The sequence below is a fragment of the Trifolium pratense genome, linkage group LG7 (assembly GCF_020283565.1).
Source record: "Trifolium pratense cultivar HEN17-A07 linkage group LG7, ARS_RC_1.1, whole genome shotgun sequence".
Lineage (NCBI taxonomy): Eukaryota > Viridiplantae > Streptophyta > Magnoliopsida > Fabales > Fabaceae > Trifolium > Trifolium pratense.
The window spans coordinates 11,730,392-11,746,725 of record NC_060065.1 but is presented as its reverse complement, the minus strand read 5'-3'; the positions used below and the strand labels follow the sequence as shown (position 1 = coordinate 11,746,725).

General features: G+C 32.0%; 1 protein-coding gene across 1 annotated transcript; it reads right to left on the bottom strand.

The window, feature by feature from the left end:
• Window positions 1–2,811: 2,811 nt before the first annotated feature.
• On the bottom strand, window positions 2,812–4,134 carry LOC123896996 (protein PHOSPHATE-INDUCED 1-like). The gene has a single exon (XM_045947468.1). The coding sequence runs from the start codon at window positions 3,955–3,957 to the stop codon at window positions 3,007–3,009; it is 951 nt and encodes a 316-aa protein (XP_045803424.1). The 5' UTR covers window positions 3,958–4,134; the 3' UTR covers window positions 2,812–3,006.
• Between the last annotated feature and the right edge of the window lie 12,200 nt (window positions 4,135–16,334).

Genomic DNA, 16,334 nt, shown 5'->3' with positions numbered 1-16,334 from the left:
CAAGAACTTGTGAATGGGAAAGTAGCGGTCCAAAAATTTCCTCTCAAGTTGTCTCCATGTTTCGATTGTACCAGCTGGGATCGTATCTAACCAGTCTTTCGCTCTTCTGAAAAGTGAGTGCTTGAACAACCTTAGTCTTTTTTCGGATTCACTTACCCCTGGAGGGTCCGTGTAGTCACACGCCTCATAGAAGTGGGATAAATGCAGATTCGGACATTGAGCTTCTGCTCCGGAGTAAGGATTCTCTTTGAGTGCAGACAACACCGTATTCTTGATGTCAAACGATACCGGATTGGCCGGCTGGAAGCCTTGGTTGGCTAGTACGTCATTGTCTCGCCTTCCGTAATCACCTAAAGTGCGTCTTTGTGGTGGTGGCGGAGGCGGTGGTGGATTAGCCTCAACTGGATCATCCATCTCAAAATCTGCTGCTTCAAGTTCCTCGGTAATGTTATTGTTTCCTTCTCGAGTAGCAGCTCTTTGTGCTTCCCTCACTGCTTTGCGATTCGCCCTCGCTGTCTTTTCGATCTCTGGATCGTATTGAAGATCAGCGGTACCTGTACGTCGCATGCACAAAGAAACAACACACCAAGCGTAAAACTGTGGAAAACAGAGTATACTAAAATTGACAGAAAAAGTAAAGATACGAATACAATTTCCGCGCCGAATTGATCAACAATCCCCGGCAACGGCGCCAAAAACTTGATGATCTTTTCGCAAGTATACGAAAGTCGTCGAGTAGTACTTTAAGATTTATCGTTTCCTCAGGGATTGTATTAAACTCGTATCGCAGTTATTCTTAGTTTCAAAAGGTTTTCAAATGATTGAGAGTTTGTCGGATCGGACTATTTCGCAGGCAACACGTGAACTCACACTCAATTGAATCGGTTAACTCACTCAATGATGAATCGTTAATAATTGGATTCAATCTCTTGCAATCCAATTCTCTCAATCAATCACAAATCCTTAATCTCTTAAGCGATTTGTGATTCATTGAGGTTTTTCAATACAGGATTCAATTAACATAATCAATCAACATCTAATCTCTTAAACACAAATTGATTACTCATACTTCTTATTTCCATAACTAAATCATATTCTCATATGCACTCAATTACTAATATCATTCATGTGATTAGCTAGAAAACACGAAAGCATTACAATCAAAGAAGTTATGAATTGAGTTAATTACACCGATTACAATTTGTGAGAAGTTCACTCGAATGTGTGCTCCATAATCTTCACCTCGAACTCCCAATCTTGGTGCTTAGTGTGCCATGATCTTGCACATCTTCACCATCTTGCTTTGGTCTTGCATTATCTTCATCTTCTTCAGCTAAGAGAACAAAAGGAGTTGCGAGATTGAGCTAAAATCTGAGTTCTGGATCTAAAAAGTCGAACCCCTGCACTGGAAACTCTGTTTCTATTTATAATTTTTCGAACCTGCGCCATGCGCAGGCCCTTGCGCCCTGGCGCAAAGAGGCAGTTACAGCTGCGCCGTGGCGCAGCTCCAGTTCTGGGTTCATTTTCCAGATGTTCATCCTGCGCCATGCGCAGCTCCTCTGCGTCATGGCGCAGCTTACAGAGTTTCACACTTCATTAGCAAGCTTTAATTGCGCCATGCGCAGCTTCTCTGCGCCATGGCGCAGAAACCAGTGATGTTCTCCATCAAAAGCATCCTTAAATGCGCCATGCGCAGCCCTGTGGCGCCATGGCGCAGCCTACAGAGAACTTGAGCCTCCAATTTGCGCTCAATTGCGCCATGCGCACGGGCGCAGCTTTAAATTCAAATTTTTCCTGTTTTGCTTGCGCAGCACTCAACCTTCGATTCGGCTCCTTTTTCACTCATTATGATCAACTTCTTTACATTATTACCTAAAAATAGCCTTAAATATGCTTAGATAACATGTCATGATGAGAATCAAATATCATACTGTATCCCCATTGATATTCATTCACATCCCTAATCACATCAAAACTTCATCAGAAAAAGACCAATAATAATTTGGATCAACCATCATCTTGATTCTTGACTTACAAAATAATAACATATTACGCTCTATGTTCATCTTCCAAACTATCAACTGAAAACAATGAAGACCAAGAATAAGAAGAATGTGTTCATCTGCATTTACGTTATCATCATCTAAACAACAAAGAACAAACCATCATTCATCCCTTATATATATTATAGAATAAAAATAAACGGCTTGGCAACAACCCCAACCCTTATAAACTAAAAATTTGTTCTATGTAAAGTTGATAAATCGTTATCATACATCAATTTTATTATAGTGATAATAATGAACTAAAAAATAAAGATTTTCTTATATACTCCAAGGGGGAGTAATTACATATTTGCCCTTAAGGTATTAAAGACTAAATTGATGAATTTAAAAGAAAATGATATTTATTGGGAAAATGCAAGTATTCTTTAAGGATAATTGTACTCACTACTTATCCAAGCATGGAGCAGCTTCACTTGCTGAAAATTTTAGATTACTTAAAAGAAACACTATTATTAACAAAGAATAAGACTGTTTATCTTGCTTGGTCTTAGTGTATTCAGGATTACTATTGCATTGAAGTACTATTAGGGAGTACTGTAGTATTATTAGGTATCTAATGGACCAAACCGTAATTAAAAACTAGTACTACAAAAAAAAGTAACTAGACTAGTGTTGATAATAAGCCATTGGATCCCCAATCCAGAATGAATAAAGCTCAGTACCAAAACTCTTTTTAGCCCCACAGAACCCCACAAAACAAACATAGATTGAGAAATTGAAATTTTGCAAACCAGAGTTAAAAATCTACTACTAAAAATAACAATATATATTTAATAAAAAGCAAACAAAAGTACATTTGCTTGTTGTTTATCATTACAAAATTCAGCATAATTTAAAGATATAAAAAAATAAATGAATTAATCCTACATAACATAATAATTTCTTATTTGTACAACAAGAAGTGGTAGAGTAACTATACTAATTAATCCTTCAAGTTGATTCAAACAAGTGTTGAACATTTAGATGTAGAAGGATCATACAAAGCAGGAAGAAGATATTTCCTTCCATTATCACCATGAGCATTGTAACTAGCACCAGTTGTAGAATCAACAAGCAAATCACCAGCATAACCAGGGTAAGCACCTTTACCATAAACACCAGGACAAGCAGAAGAAGCTTCAAGAGGAGCTTCAGAAGGACCCTGAAAAAACCCATTTCCAAAAGGGTTTGTTGCAGTACCAGCTAAAAGACTAGCCAAATTTATCACCATTCCATCAACACCAACATCATTGTTTGGAGAAACCAAAGGTGGACTTTGAGGTCCATAAATAGGTTGATGAAATGGCCAAGCACATTGACCAGGACATTGAGTTTCTGAATTTCCAACCCAAATGTAAGCAAATTTGTATGTTTTTCCTTTAAAAGGTGATGGTGAATAAGAAGAACCATGTGTTCCACAACGATCCATACAGAATCTTTCTACAGAGACATCAGAGGATGTTAGAACAACATTGATGGAGTCTTTGTGGTCACCTTTGGAAGCTAATTCGACCAGGTTTTTGTTTGTTAAGGATTTTCCAAGTGAGTAATTCTCGTCAAGAATTTGCTTACTTAGAGAAAGAGAAAGCTGACTTGATTTTTTCTTTGAGGTTAAATGGTAGTATTTTTCAGTGGTTTTCCACCATGAAGAAACTGAAGGTTTGTTTGGTTGTGAAATTGGAGAAGAGAGTGATGTAAAAAAATCAGTGATTATGGCTTTTTGGGATGGCTTAAACTGACCATACCAAATCAGATTTACGGAGATTTTGCCATAAAGCAAAGGACCATTGTGGTAGTGAAGTAGCTGAGATTCATCTTGAACAAGCTCATTTAGATTTCTAGCAGCTAAAGATAGCTCAAAAATTGATAAAATAAGAAAGATTTTCAGGAAAAATTGAAAATTAGAAGCCATTTTAAAAAAAAAGAGCTTATTTGTATAAAATGTAAGAAGAAGCTTTTGTTGTAGTAATTTTGTGTTGTGTGATTTGAGATTGTGTCAAGAGAGCTATATATAGTGGTAGCCCAGGTGGGGTATTAAATTGGGTAATTTCTTTTAAAAAAAAAATTAACAGTGAATGAAGTAATGAAACTTGGTGAGAAAGAGTAATTAAAGAGTGACTTTTATGCGTGGGAAGTGGTTAGCCTTACTGGCATTTACGAGCCACGGCTTGTCCAGTAAGCAAGTTAAGGAGGGACCCTTATTCGGTACTACTATTTTTTTTAGTATTCCCATTTCAATATTCTCCCGTGTATTACACGCGCATGAATGTGTATTTTTTTATTAACCCTCAATATTTTAAGGAAATGAGTCTTCATATTTTAGAGATTTTTTTTTTTTATGGACATAATATAGAGTTCAACTATGAGTTATTTAATTGTTAGTTGGTTTAGTGGTGATTGACGCTGAATTTGATAGAGATGATCACGATTTGTTCTTTGCAAGTGTGATGCGATCAGGAGAGAGCTGAAATCACTTGATACTAGAACTGATATATTGATATTTAAAAAATATATATATTTTGAGTCCTTAGTTAATGAAAAAAAATATTAAAAATACTAGTTTTTTTTAATCAAATCTTTAATATATTTATTACACAAATTTTAATATAACTTATTACATTATATTTTAATATAATTTATTATTAAATTTTTTAATTAGTATAACTTCTAATTACATTATTTTATTTTTTTGTGTGAGACGTGAGAAACACGGTGATGAAGTGAGGTGGGAGAGTGTTAAAAAAGAGAGGTGTTTTCGAAAAACAAAGCAAAGAAGAAAGTGCAACCTTTGTGGAAATAAGTGATGTTTTGTGGGGGTAGCTAGGTGACAAAAGCATGACAGCTTTGGCCAGTTGGATTTATTTAAAAACATGGGTTTTGGATTTGATAAATTGTCGAAATTAGCCCTGTTAACGGATAAGTGCAAGTAAAAATAGCAAGGAAAATAAGGGCAGAATTGGAAACAAGTAGGTGAATTATGGAGAGAATAGAGACGTTAGAGGTGACAGTCTGGAATGGTGTGTTAATTTTTATGGGGAAGCGCGGATGAATAGAACACAACTGGCACTCATTCAATTGGGGGTTATGAATATTTCTGGAGGTATCCGAGGTAGCACGTGATGTTTACCCAAATATTCATGTCTAGGCACGTGACTGCATACACTGGATTACACCCTCATTTTATTTTCCACCTGTATTATGACTTGGCATACACCATACGCCACTGCGTTTCGTTACATGCAAAGGTTATTTTCACAGCCCATTGCGTTTCACCTTATAGTTGTGCTTCACCTCAATTGGATGGATCATGGATGAGATTACAACTAATACTATTTTTTATTGGATCTTGCTAACGAGTGCCCCCGGGGCACTCTTTAAGCATTCCATTTAAAGAAATTTTTTATTTAAAAAGTTAAACACTACAATTTTCAATGCGTTGACTTTACGCATTTCGATAAAAATTCTATAAAAAACTTACTATTTAAGGACTTAAAAGAGTTCCCCAGGAACACTATTTAGCATTTGCCTTTTTTATTTTCTTTTACCAGAATGCAAAATTTTACGAAGGAAAATAATGCTCTAATTCTCTTTAATATATTGAAGATTGTGGTGTAAACAGTTTTACGCTGATAATAAATCACAAATACTCATATGTGTTTAGTTAATGGTCTGTGTATATTTGATTTGGTGAAAAATAAAATATTGGACAACATCATTTCAGTTTTGTAATGTGTTTAATTTTAAAACGGTTTTTGGAACTAGACAAACTAGAGGCCAAAGGATTTGATAAGTTTTCGGTCTGATTAGTTTCATATTATTTTTTGGAAAATGCTAAACAGTGCTCCCGGGGCACTGGTTAAGCATGTTAAAATAGAAATTTTGTCTCGAAATGCGTACATTCAATGTCTCAAAAGTACAAAAAGTTGTCTTTTCAATATAAATTTTATTTTTTATTTCCTTTTTAGGTATACTTAACAAGTGCCCCGGGGGCACTGTTTAGCATGACCCTTATTTTTTATCTTTTTGAGTTAAAGTCTAGTCTCCCTTTATTTTCCGTTTTATTAATATAATAATATGATATATAGATGCGGGATGAGAATGTGTAGGGGTGCCAACATAGTTGAAATGTCTGCATATAACCTGATATTTAGATGCTCTAATTTACACAAAAAAATTTATTAAAAATTGCAAAATAGGAATATTAATTTAAATTTTATAAAAAAATAAATATAACTCTCTTGTCATGGTAGTTTTATTATGTGTAAAATATGATTTTCGTCCTTGTAAAGTTAGCGAATTTGGATTTTACTCTATGTAAAAATAAAATTCTCCCATGTTGCCATTGTAATTTCAAATTACTTTAATTTGGTTTTAGTCTTTAATGTGGTGATGTCACTCAAAAACACTGACATGGCTAAAATATGCTGACTGGACCACTACATGTGTTCACTAAGCGCTGATTTAGCAAATTAGAGGGACGAAAACCAAAATTTACTCAAATTACTAGGATGAAATTTAAAATTCATAAATGTAAAAACTCATTCTCCAATTTGTCATTTTCTAGCTTGCCACCATAAGTTCTTCTCACCTTCTTCAAACTATAAACCCCATAAATTCTTCATTTTCTCATAAAATATTTAATCTTAAGATCCTTATTTCGAGATTTCGCTAACTTTGCAAGACAAAATACACATTTTGCCCTTTTATTATATATAAAATATATTATATATTTATTTAACTTTATCTAACAGATAATTGAACTATTTATTTGATCATGATTCATATAAATTTTTAAACTTATCTGCTCACGATTTTTGTTTTGAACAAGTTATTTAAATCCATTTGATTACGTATTTAAATTTTTATTTATAAAATTGAAAATATTACAAAATAATTTAGAAAAAAGTAATTGTTTTACAAGGTAATTTTGTCATTTAAACATGATATATAACTTGTCGTATTATTACGTATTTATGGTATGTATAAAAAAAGTAATGCTAACTTTGTCAATAAAAAAAAATGCTAACTAATGTCCCGGATCACTAATTAAGAGGCCAAAAGTTTTTTTTTTTTTCTAATTGCCTCTGATGGATAAAAAAAATTCCAAACTACCCTAACTTAAAAAAAAAATCCAAAATGCCCTACCTTTTCTTGTGTCTTGGATGTGCAATTGGGAGTGTAGCGTCCACAAACTGGACGCACCAATGGCAGTGTAGTGTCCACAAACTGGACGCGCCAATGGCAGTGTGGCTTCTAGTCCCCACGTTCTTTTTTATTTAATTTTTTCGTTTTAGAATCAGCAACTGTGTTTATGTGTTGTCGTAGATCCAACAATGTTGTTGTAACTTCCCACAAAAGTGTTCCCTTAGATATAATATGCAACGGTTTTCAACCATTCTTTAAAAGTGCTCTTTGAATTTGATAATGAGAACAGGTTTATTTAAGGAACTAGATGTACAATTTAGCTAGCTCTTCTTTCTCACATATTCTTGTGAGATTTTAATATTATAAATTTTCAAAAGTCAATTTAAAAGAACACTTTAGAGCACGTGTTTAAAACATTGCGCAGTGCATTTAAAGTGAGGTAAATTCTAATATGGATCACTTCATCAAGTGGTCCATAGTGGACCAGTCACGAATAACATTATAACGAATATGAATTTTACAAAATCAACCGTTGAATTGAAAGTTTATATCATATATATCATCCATAAAAAAATTTAGAAAAATTGAAAATCATTTGATATGTTATTGAGACACATCAAAATTAACGGTTTATTAAATAATGTAAATCTTGATAGTTCTTAATAACACATCAAATGATTTTCAAAAAAATTTAAAAAATTTATGATGATCTATACGATATAAACTTTCAATCCAATAATAAATTTTGTAAAATTCATATTCGGTATATCACTTGTCCACGGTGGACCACTTGTGAAGGTGATCCACCGTAGCATTAGTCTTAAAGTTAACACACTATTTTAAATGTTTCAATACAAAATTGGTCTTGTTAAATTCATAGAACATTTTTAAAGAACACTTTGAAATTGTTGCGCATTAAATCTAAGGTAACAGTATTATGAAAACATTACAGCTTGTTGGCTTTGCTAGTCTAAGACAATGCTTTTGGGAACTAAGGCAACACTTAAAACTGTTGCCATGTCTAAAATGAAAAATATTTAAAAAATAACGTGGGGACTGGACGCTACACTCCCGGTGGTGCATCCGAGACACAAGAAAAAGTAGGGCATTTTGAAAATTTTTAAAAAATTTGGGGTAGTTTAAAAAAAATTACTCCCTCCGTCCCGTAATATAAGCAAAAAAAACCACTTTTTGATGTCCCAAAATATAAGCAAAAAACAACTTTTTTAATACTAAAGTTACAAAATTACCCTTAGTCATAATTCACTATTGTTTAGTTTCCCAATAAACTTTTGGGTAGTTAGCTTCTTTCAATATGACTTTTTAACTTTCATCATTCAAAAAGCTAATTTTTTCCATTAACAAGAAGTAATTATAACAAGGGTAATACGGGAAACTCAATTGTTTGTTTTGATAAAATTTAGAGTTTCTTAATAAGTGTGAAAACTTTTTTTTTGCTTATATTCCGGGACGGAGGGAGTATTTGTCAGGAGCAATTAGAAGAAAAAAAAATGGGCCAAAAGGAGTATTTTTTTTTCTTCATTAAAACGAGCACTATCTATACTTTTAAGAAGTTAAATATACAAATTTCAAGACTTTAATTTCTTAACTATTGCCGCCCTTGAGGCATTAGTTAACATTTTTCTAAAAAATATAATATAATAGCTACTATAATGTTTGTTATTTTGTGCGCACCAAATATATAATAAAATAATTGTTATCTTAGTTATATAATATCTTATTTATATTCTATATTATTAATATCATATCATGCGGATAGAAGCACCCTTAATTTATAAAATGTCTTATTGTATGGATAGATAAGGGAAGAGTCTTTTTCAAGATTTTCAAATTTTCCTCATGAGCTCACAAATTACAAATATAGGTGTAGTCGAGTATTAATATCTTGTAAACAAAATGAAGAATATTACTAATATTAAAAAATAATTGAGCGAATTCATAAATTACAATAAACTAGTACTAGAATCTTGCCCTTTTCAATGACACATAAGCTGCTACACTCGTAGAGTCATAATCCATTTGTGCTGGAAAATGTAAGTTTTTTCTTTTTGACGGCTAAGTTTTAAGTTCGGGTTTTGAAGAAGAAAATAAATTATTTGCCCTCGTAGAAATAATCTATTATTTATTAATAAGCTAAGTTATTTGTCTTTTTTTCTCCACAAAAATACCCACCTCTCACTCATACATTCTTTTATTCATTTCATTTTATTTTTTTTTACTAACTCTCATTCATCTAAGGCAAATGCTAACTAGTGTCCCGGGACACTAATTAAGATAACTAAAGATAGTAAAATTATATTGGGACTTGTGTAGTCAACATCTTAAAAGTATAAATTCATTTAATATTTATTGTTATTCTAAACATAATTAATTTATTAATTTCTGTCATCAATTTTATAATTTGAAATAGTACTTTTTATATATATAATGAAATAGTACTCCTCCGATCCTAATTATAGGAACCTTTATATAAAAAAAAATCTTTTATAAAAAAAATTTGTCATTAAATTAAAGATCCTTTACAAATTTTTAGATGCAATTATTACTCTTTTTTCCAAATTTATACCTCATTAATACTATTAACTTGTATTGAAATATGGAAAAGTTATATTGAATACATTAAATATAAAGAGCATATTAGTAAAATTCTCACATAACTAAAACAAAATTATTACTCCAACAATTTTTCTTAATATCCGTGTTTTTTCGTAAAAGCTCCTATATATAAGGACAAAAGTTGTTTTCATCATCAGTATCTGACTCATTGACTGTCTAGTCTGGTTCGGATGTCATTTCTTGCATTAGGGATGACAATTTGACTCATACCCAGTGGACACCCGCAAGAAATACTCATAACGAGTAGGGTAAAAACCTGCATTTTGGGTACGGGCACAGTTATGGGTAATTACCCGCAAAAATCAACGGGTATGGGTGTGGGTACGGGTAGAGCTGTCAAAGGGGCCGGTCTGGAGGGGCCCGGTTAAATAAAGGGGTCGGCCCAGCCCGGCCCGCTTAGCCTGACCCGATAAGCAAAAGCATACATGGCCCGATGGGCCGGCCCACTAATTTTCATAGTATTTTTTTTAAAAAAAAACATGTTTTACTAAATTTATGTTATATTTCTCAGCTAAATCTTCAAGAAGGTAATTCGTATCCCTATATTTTCTCACATAATCTCTCAAACAACAATATCTTCCTCTTTATCCTCATCAAACAAACAAACAAACAAATCTCTAACAAATAATCTCATTCTAATCCAATAATTTTTTTGTCATATTATTATTATTACTACCAAAAAAAATTCCAAGTTTTATATCTTTCATTCATCCATTGTAATTTAAGTAAAAAAAAAATATAGAAAGAATATAAAATAAATACAATAAAAAGATGATAGGCATATAATAAACATATTACAAGTTTTATATCCTTCGTTGTAATTGCACAAAAAAAATTAAAAAAAATAAAAATAAAAAGATGATATGCTTAAAAATAGGAATAAAACAGATTATATATAGGAACAAAACACAAATAATAACAATAAAACAACAAAAATAATAAAAAAAATTATATACGAATTTATGCATAAAAATAGGACCAAAATATAACAATAAAAAGATTATAAAATTTTTAAATTTTTTTTTTTTATTTCTTTAAGGGGCCGGCCCAAAAGCCTGTGGGCCGCCCATGACGGCCCATTAAAAAGCCTGGCCCGATAAGGCCCGACCCCCTTTTTATGAAGTCCGGCCTGTGTAAAAGGATAGGGTTAATGGGCCGGCCCGATAGCCCGGCCCTTTTTGACAACTCTAAGTACGGGTACCTTAGTACCCACCCCGCCTCATACCCGCATAATATATATTTATTTATTTTATATATATTATTTTATAATTACATATGTATATCAATTTTAAAAAATACAACACTATTAAACTATTACAAATTTTTAATAAAAAGTTTATTTATAACATAATACAAACACAATGTGAATATGTCAAGAAAGAAATTAACTTTAACATGAAGTTAATAAAAATTTTGTTTATAATTTTGACGAGTCAACATTAAAATCTTTAAAAAAAATTAATTATATTTTTAGTAAAATTGCGGGTAACGGGTATGGGTACCTAGGTACCCATAGGTAGAGCTGTCAAAAAGGGCTGGGCTATCGGGCCGGCCCATTAGCCCTATCCATTTACACGGGCCGGGCTTCATAAAAAGGGGACCGGACCTTATCGGGCCGGACCTTATCGGGTCAGGCTTTTCCATGGGCCGTCATGGGCCGGCCCACAGGCTTTTGGGCCGGCCCCTTAAAGAATTAAAAAAAATTTATAATATTTTTATTGTTATATTTTGGTCCTATTTTTATGCATAAATTCATATATAATTTTTTTAAAATTATTTTTGTTGTTTTATTGTTATTATTTGTGTTTTGTTCCTATCTATAATCTGTTTTATTCCTATTTTTAAGCAAATCATCTTTTTATATTTTTTTAAATTTTTTTGTGCAATTACAATGAAGGATATAAAACTTGGAATATGGTTATTTTAAGCCTATCATCTTTTTATTGTATTTATTTTATATTCTTTCTATATTTTTGTTTTTACTTAAATTACAATGGATGAATGAAAGATATAAAACTTGAAATTTTTTTTTGTAGTAATAATAATAATATGACAAAAAACTTATTGGATTAGAATGAGATTATTTGTTAGAGATTTGTTTGTTTGATGAGGATAAAGAGGAAGATATTGTTGTTTGGGAGATTATGTGAGAAAATATAGGGATACGAATTACCTTCTTGAAGATTTAGTTGAGAAATATAACATAAATTTAGTAGAATATGTTTTTTTTTTCAAAAAAAAATACTATGAAAATTAGTGGGCCGGCCCATCGGGCCATGTAGGCTTTTGCTTATCGGACCGGACTAAGCGGGCCGGGCCATGAAGTTAATGGGCCGGGCTGGGCCGGCCCCTTTATTTGACCGGGCCCCTGCAGGCCGGGCCAGGCCGGACCGGGCCGGCCCCTTTGACAGCTCTACCCATAGGGTATGAGGACGAGTACAAAGGTTGTTACCCACGCGGGTATGAGGATGGGTACGAGTATTTTTCAAACTGCGGGTATGGGGATGAGTACTATAGTACTCTACCCATACCCTACCCATTGTCATCCCTATCTTGCATCAAGATTTAAGTGGTTCCAGCCTCTCCCAATCACAGTTACAGATGATGGAACTGTGATCCTCCCTACCAAGCCCAGCACCAATCACCACTAAATCAAATAAAAATCGTGGAAGTGCATTCTTATTTCATAGAATGAAGTTACATCTTGGTATTAAATAAATTTAATGTCATTTTCTCAAAATGCTAATTATAATCAATGCAAATATTTTTTTTACACAGATCAATACAATTATATAAGAATTAATATTATTAAACGTTTTTTTTTAATATATCAACGTGTTTTCAGAATAGTACTTATGATGATAGTACATTTCCTTCACTCTTTTGCTTCATCAACGATGATTCATATCTCTTTGACAATGTCTTATTATCCCTGCTAATCAAAGAACAAGGATTGCTTCCCACAATTTAATTAAGTTACGCTGATTTGTATTTGCATGATTTGTTTTTCATTCACATAATGCTGATTTGGGACTATGGTGATTTTAGGATGACGACGCAAGAAGGACAATGGTGACAGAAGTGGCAAGTAGCGCCGAGGAGGACAATGTTGCTTTTGGAATAAGTTTGGTTCTGCAACTATATCCTTGAGGTTTTGATGATAACAAATCATAAGAGAACGGTTTTGTGCAATAACCGTTTCATCAAGTGTGCAGAAAATTATTAAAAAAAAATATGATTCCGAGATGATATAGAAGTGGATTCTGAACTATGAATTTAAAGGGCTCTAAACGTCAAGAATCTAGCCTAGGTGAAGTATGACTCTAGACAAGATAGATTATGGACTTTGTATCACTGACACTGAACTACAGAATCTGAGCAACAATTCCATATATCATAATCTCAGATTATGAAGGAATGAATGAAGAAGATCTGATCTAGCTTTAACATAATACAAAATACGAAGTCAAAGATTCAGAAATAGACGTTGGAAAAAAATCTACTGCAATTAGTACAAGAACACCAAATAAGGAATTATTTACTTATGAGATTCATACATGGTGAACCAATATGGGATGTACTACAAAGATAATCCTAAGGATTTGTGATCCAACAATTAAAGCAAAGGAAGACCTGTTGATATCTTTGAGGGACTAGTTTTAGTTAGCTGCTGCGAGAAGTCATTGAGAGTGCGTTAGTGAGGATGTAATCAGGTTGATTATAGAAGTGGTGTAATAGTGAGAAATCATAAGTAGAATTAAAATAAAATTTTAATTGATTTTAGTAATCTCATTAAGAAATAAAAATGGAAGAAAGTGGTTTCAGTAGAAAATAGAGTTATTGGTAAAATAGGGGTGTAAATAGCATAATAATATAATTAGTGTTGTGAGAATTAAAGATATTCGTAATCAAAAGTATGTATTAACATACATGCAATGGTCAAAGAGTTATATTTTGTAACAGATGTAGTATGTGTGTATGTGGTCTTAGTCAGGGACGAACTTGTGTAAGGCTTGGTGTGGCTATAGCCACACCAGCCCAACCCAAATGTTTTGTTTTTTTGTTTTTTTTTATAAAAAAAATAAATATATTTTTTAAATACTTTTTAGACATTTTATATACATATTTATATAAATATTAATATAAATATTAGTTTATAATTTATTATTAATGATTGTAAGTCTCTCGGTACACATATTAGTTTAAGTTTTAGTGCAAATATTAATTCATAGTCTATTATTGGTGATTTTAACTCTTTCGTTATACATAGAATATTAATTTAAGTTGTATAGTTTAGTTTTATAATATTCAACTTTGACGTTGTTTGTAAAAAATAGTGGATAATTAATTGAATTTGTAATATTCGGTAAAATTAGCAATTGAACTAGCATATAAAATATGGAATAACATAAAAATATATGTTTAAGTGATATTTAATTTTTCCCAATAAGATAATACGGGTAAAATTGGATTGATTTATCAAAATAAACTATAAGGTATGATTTTGTGAAACATCAAACAATAGTGATATGCATGATTTAACATATATTCGATAAGTTATAGTCTTTTTTTTTTCGAATAGAAATTTTTTGGTTTTTTAGATATATTTAGTTGATTTCTTTTTTTGAATATAAATTTTTCGGTTTATTGTTGTTCTATTTTATGAATATACATCTTGTATTAGTAGTAACATTATATATTGTTTGTTGTTTAACTGAATTTTCAGAATGAAGATTTTTTTTTCAACAGTGTCTAAATTTTTTAGCCACATTAATAATCTATAGGTGGGTCCACCCCTAGTCTTAGTGATAAAGAAGACAAACATTTAACAATTATCTTGTCCATCCATTGTTCATATGGGTCAGGTACGTTGCACTTGTGAGATACACAGGTAACACAGTTTTGATTAATCTACACACGCATTATTAAATGTTAAATGGCCACCCATAACCCATAATCACGAGAACAAAACTATGATTAATTTAATCTTAAAACATTAACAATAAGGTTTCATTCACGTGGAATGCTCTGTTCTGCAGTAATTTTAAGTGTTAGGTTAACTTGTGCCCTAAAGACACATGTTAAGCTACCTAAAAATAGAAATATAGTATTTAATAATACAAAGAATTTAATGTTTAGATAATTAAATACACCACAAGTTCAATAAATTTTTTCCACATTTATCTTCTTAACATGTGCCCTTAAGGGCACAATTTTTAAAAGTGAGTTCTACAGATACTTTAATTAATAAAATATTTGTTTGATGTCCGCTTACAATGTCCTAAATTCCCGATAGTCGCAAAGATAACCCCCGACACAAGTGATGGTATGCATTCATTTCGGGATTGAGCTTGGCATGATTTCAATTTTGGAGACAGGGACTTTAGATTTGATAAATAAATTTTTTCTGAGTATTTTAGTTAAAAAAAAAATCAATATATTAGAGTTATTATGAAGTTTATATTATCAATATTTTTAAAATATAAAAAACATAATTTTTAATATAATAATTTTTAATCCTAAACTAATTTTCAGGAGATTAGTATTTAACATGACTCATAAATAATTAATTAAAGAGTATTGCTAACGAGTATCTCGAGGACTCTTTAACATTCCGTTTAAAAAAACTATTTATTCAAAAAGTAAAACATTTCAAGTTCTAATGCGTTGACTTTCACTTTACAAAATTTCATTAAAAAACTACAAAAACTATACGCTTAAAGAGTGCGTCGGGAGTACTAGTGAAACATTTTCCATAATTAACAATGGAATCGGGAGTACTAGTGAAACATTTTCCATAATTAACAATGGAATCGGGAGTACTAGTGAAACATTTTCCTTAGTTCAACTACTTAACCAGTTGAGCTATTCATCCCACCCAAGTGCCACGAATTTAACTCATCCTCATCCTACATAAAGTTCACAAGTTCCAACTCATCCTCATCTTTCTCACAATATAAATAGCTTTAATGAATAATATGGTCATTCATTGAGACCATGCTGTGTGTGTTTGCTGTAGTAGGTTCAATTTCCTCCCACATCATTTTTAAAAATTTTCTAATCTCTTCAAATAAAATAAAATATCGCTAGAGAGAGCCGAACTTGCATCTCCGTGCTATATTGAACCCTTAAGAGAAACGCGCAAACCAGTAGACCAACTGATATTCAATGTCACAATCTCTAGCTCTGCAAATTTAATTGACCAATATATTCAATGATGGGACTAGAAAAAAATATTGAGGCCTCAAATTTTTTAGGCCCTTGACTGTAGGTCTAGTTGCCCTCAGGGCCAAGTTTGGGCATAAGAAATATTTAATTTTTTTTGTCAAGAGAAATATTTCTTTAGATAGACTTTTTAACTGTTATTTTTTTATGAGAACTACGTAGGAATGCCAATTATATTTGTAGGTTAAGATCACTGTGGGTGGGAATTACTCTTTTTGAGATTATCTTTAGATAGACTTTTTAACTGTTATTTTTTTATGAGAACTACGTAGGAATGCCAAT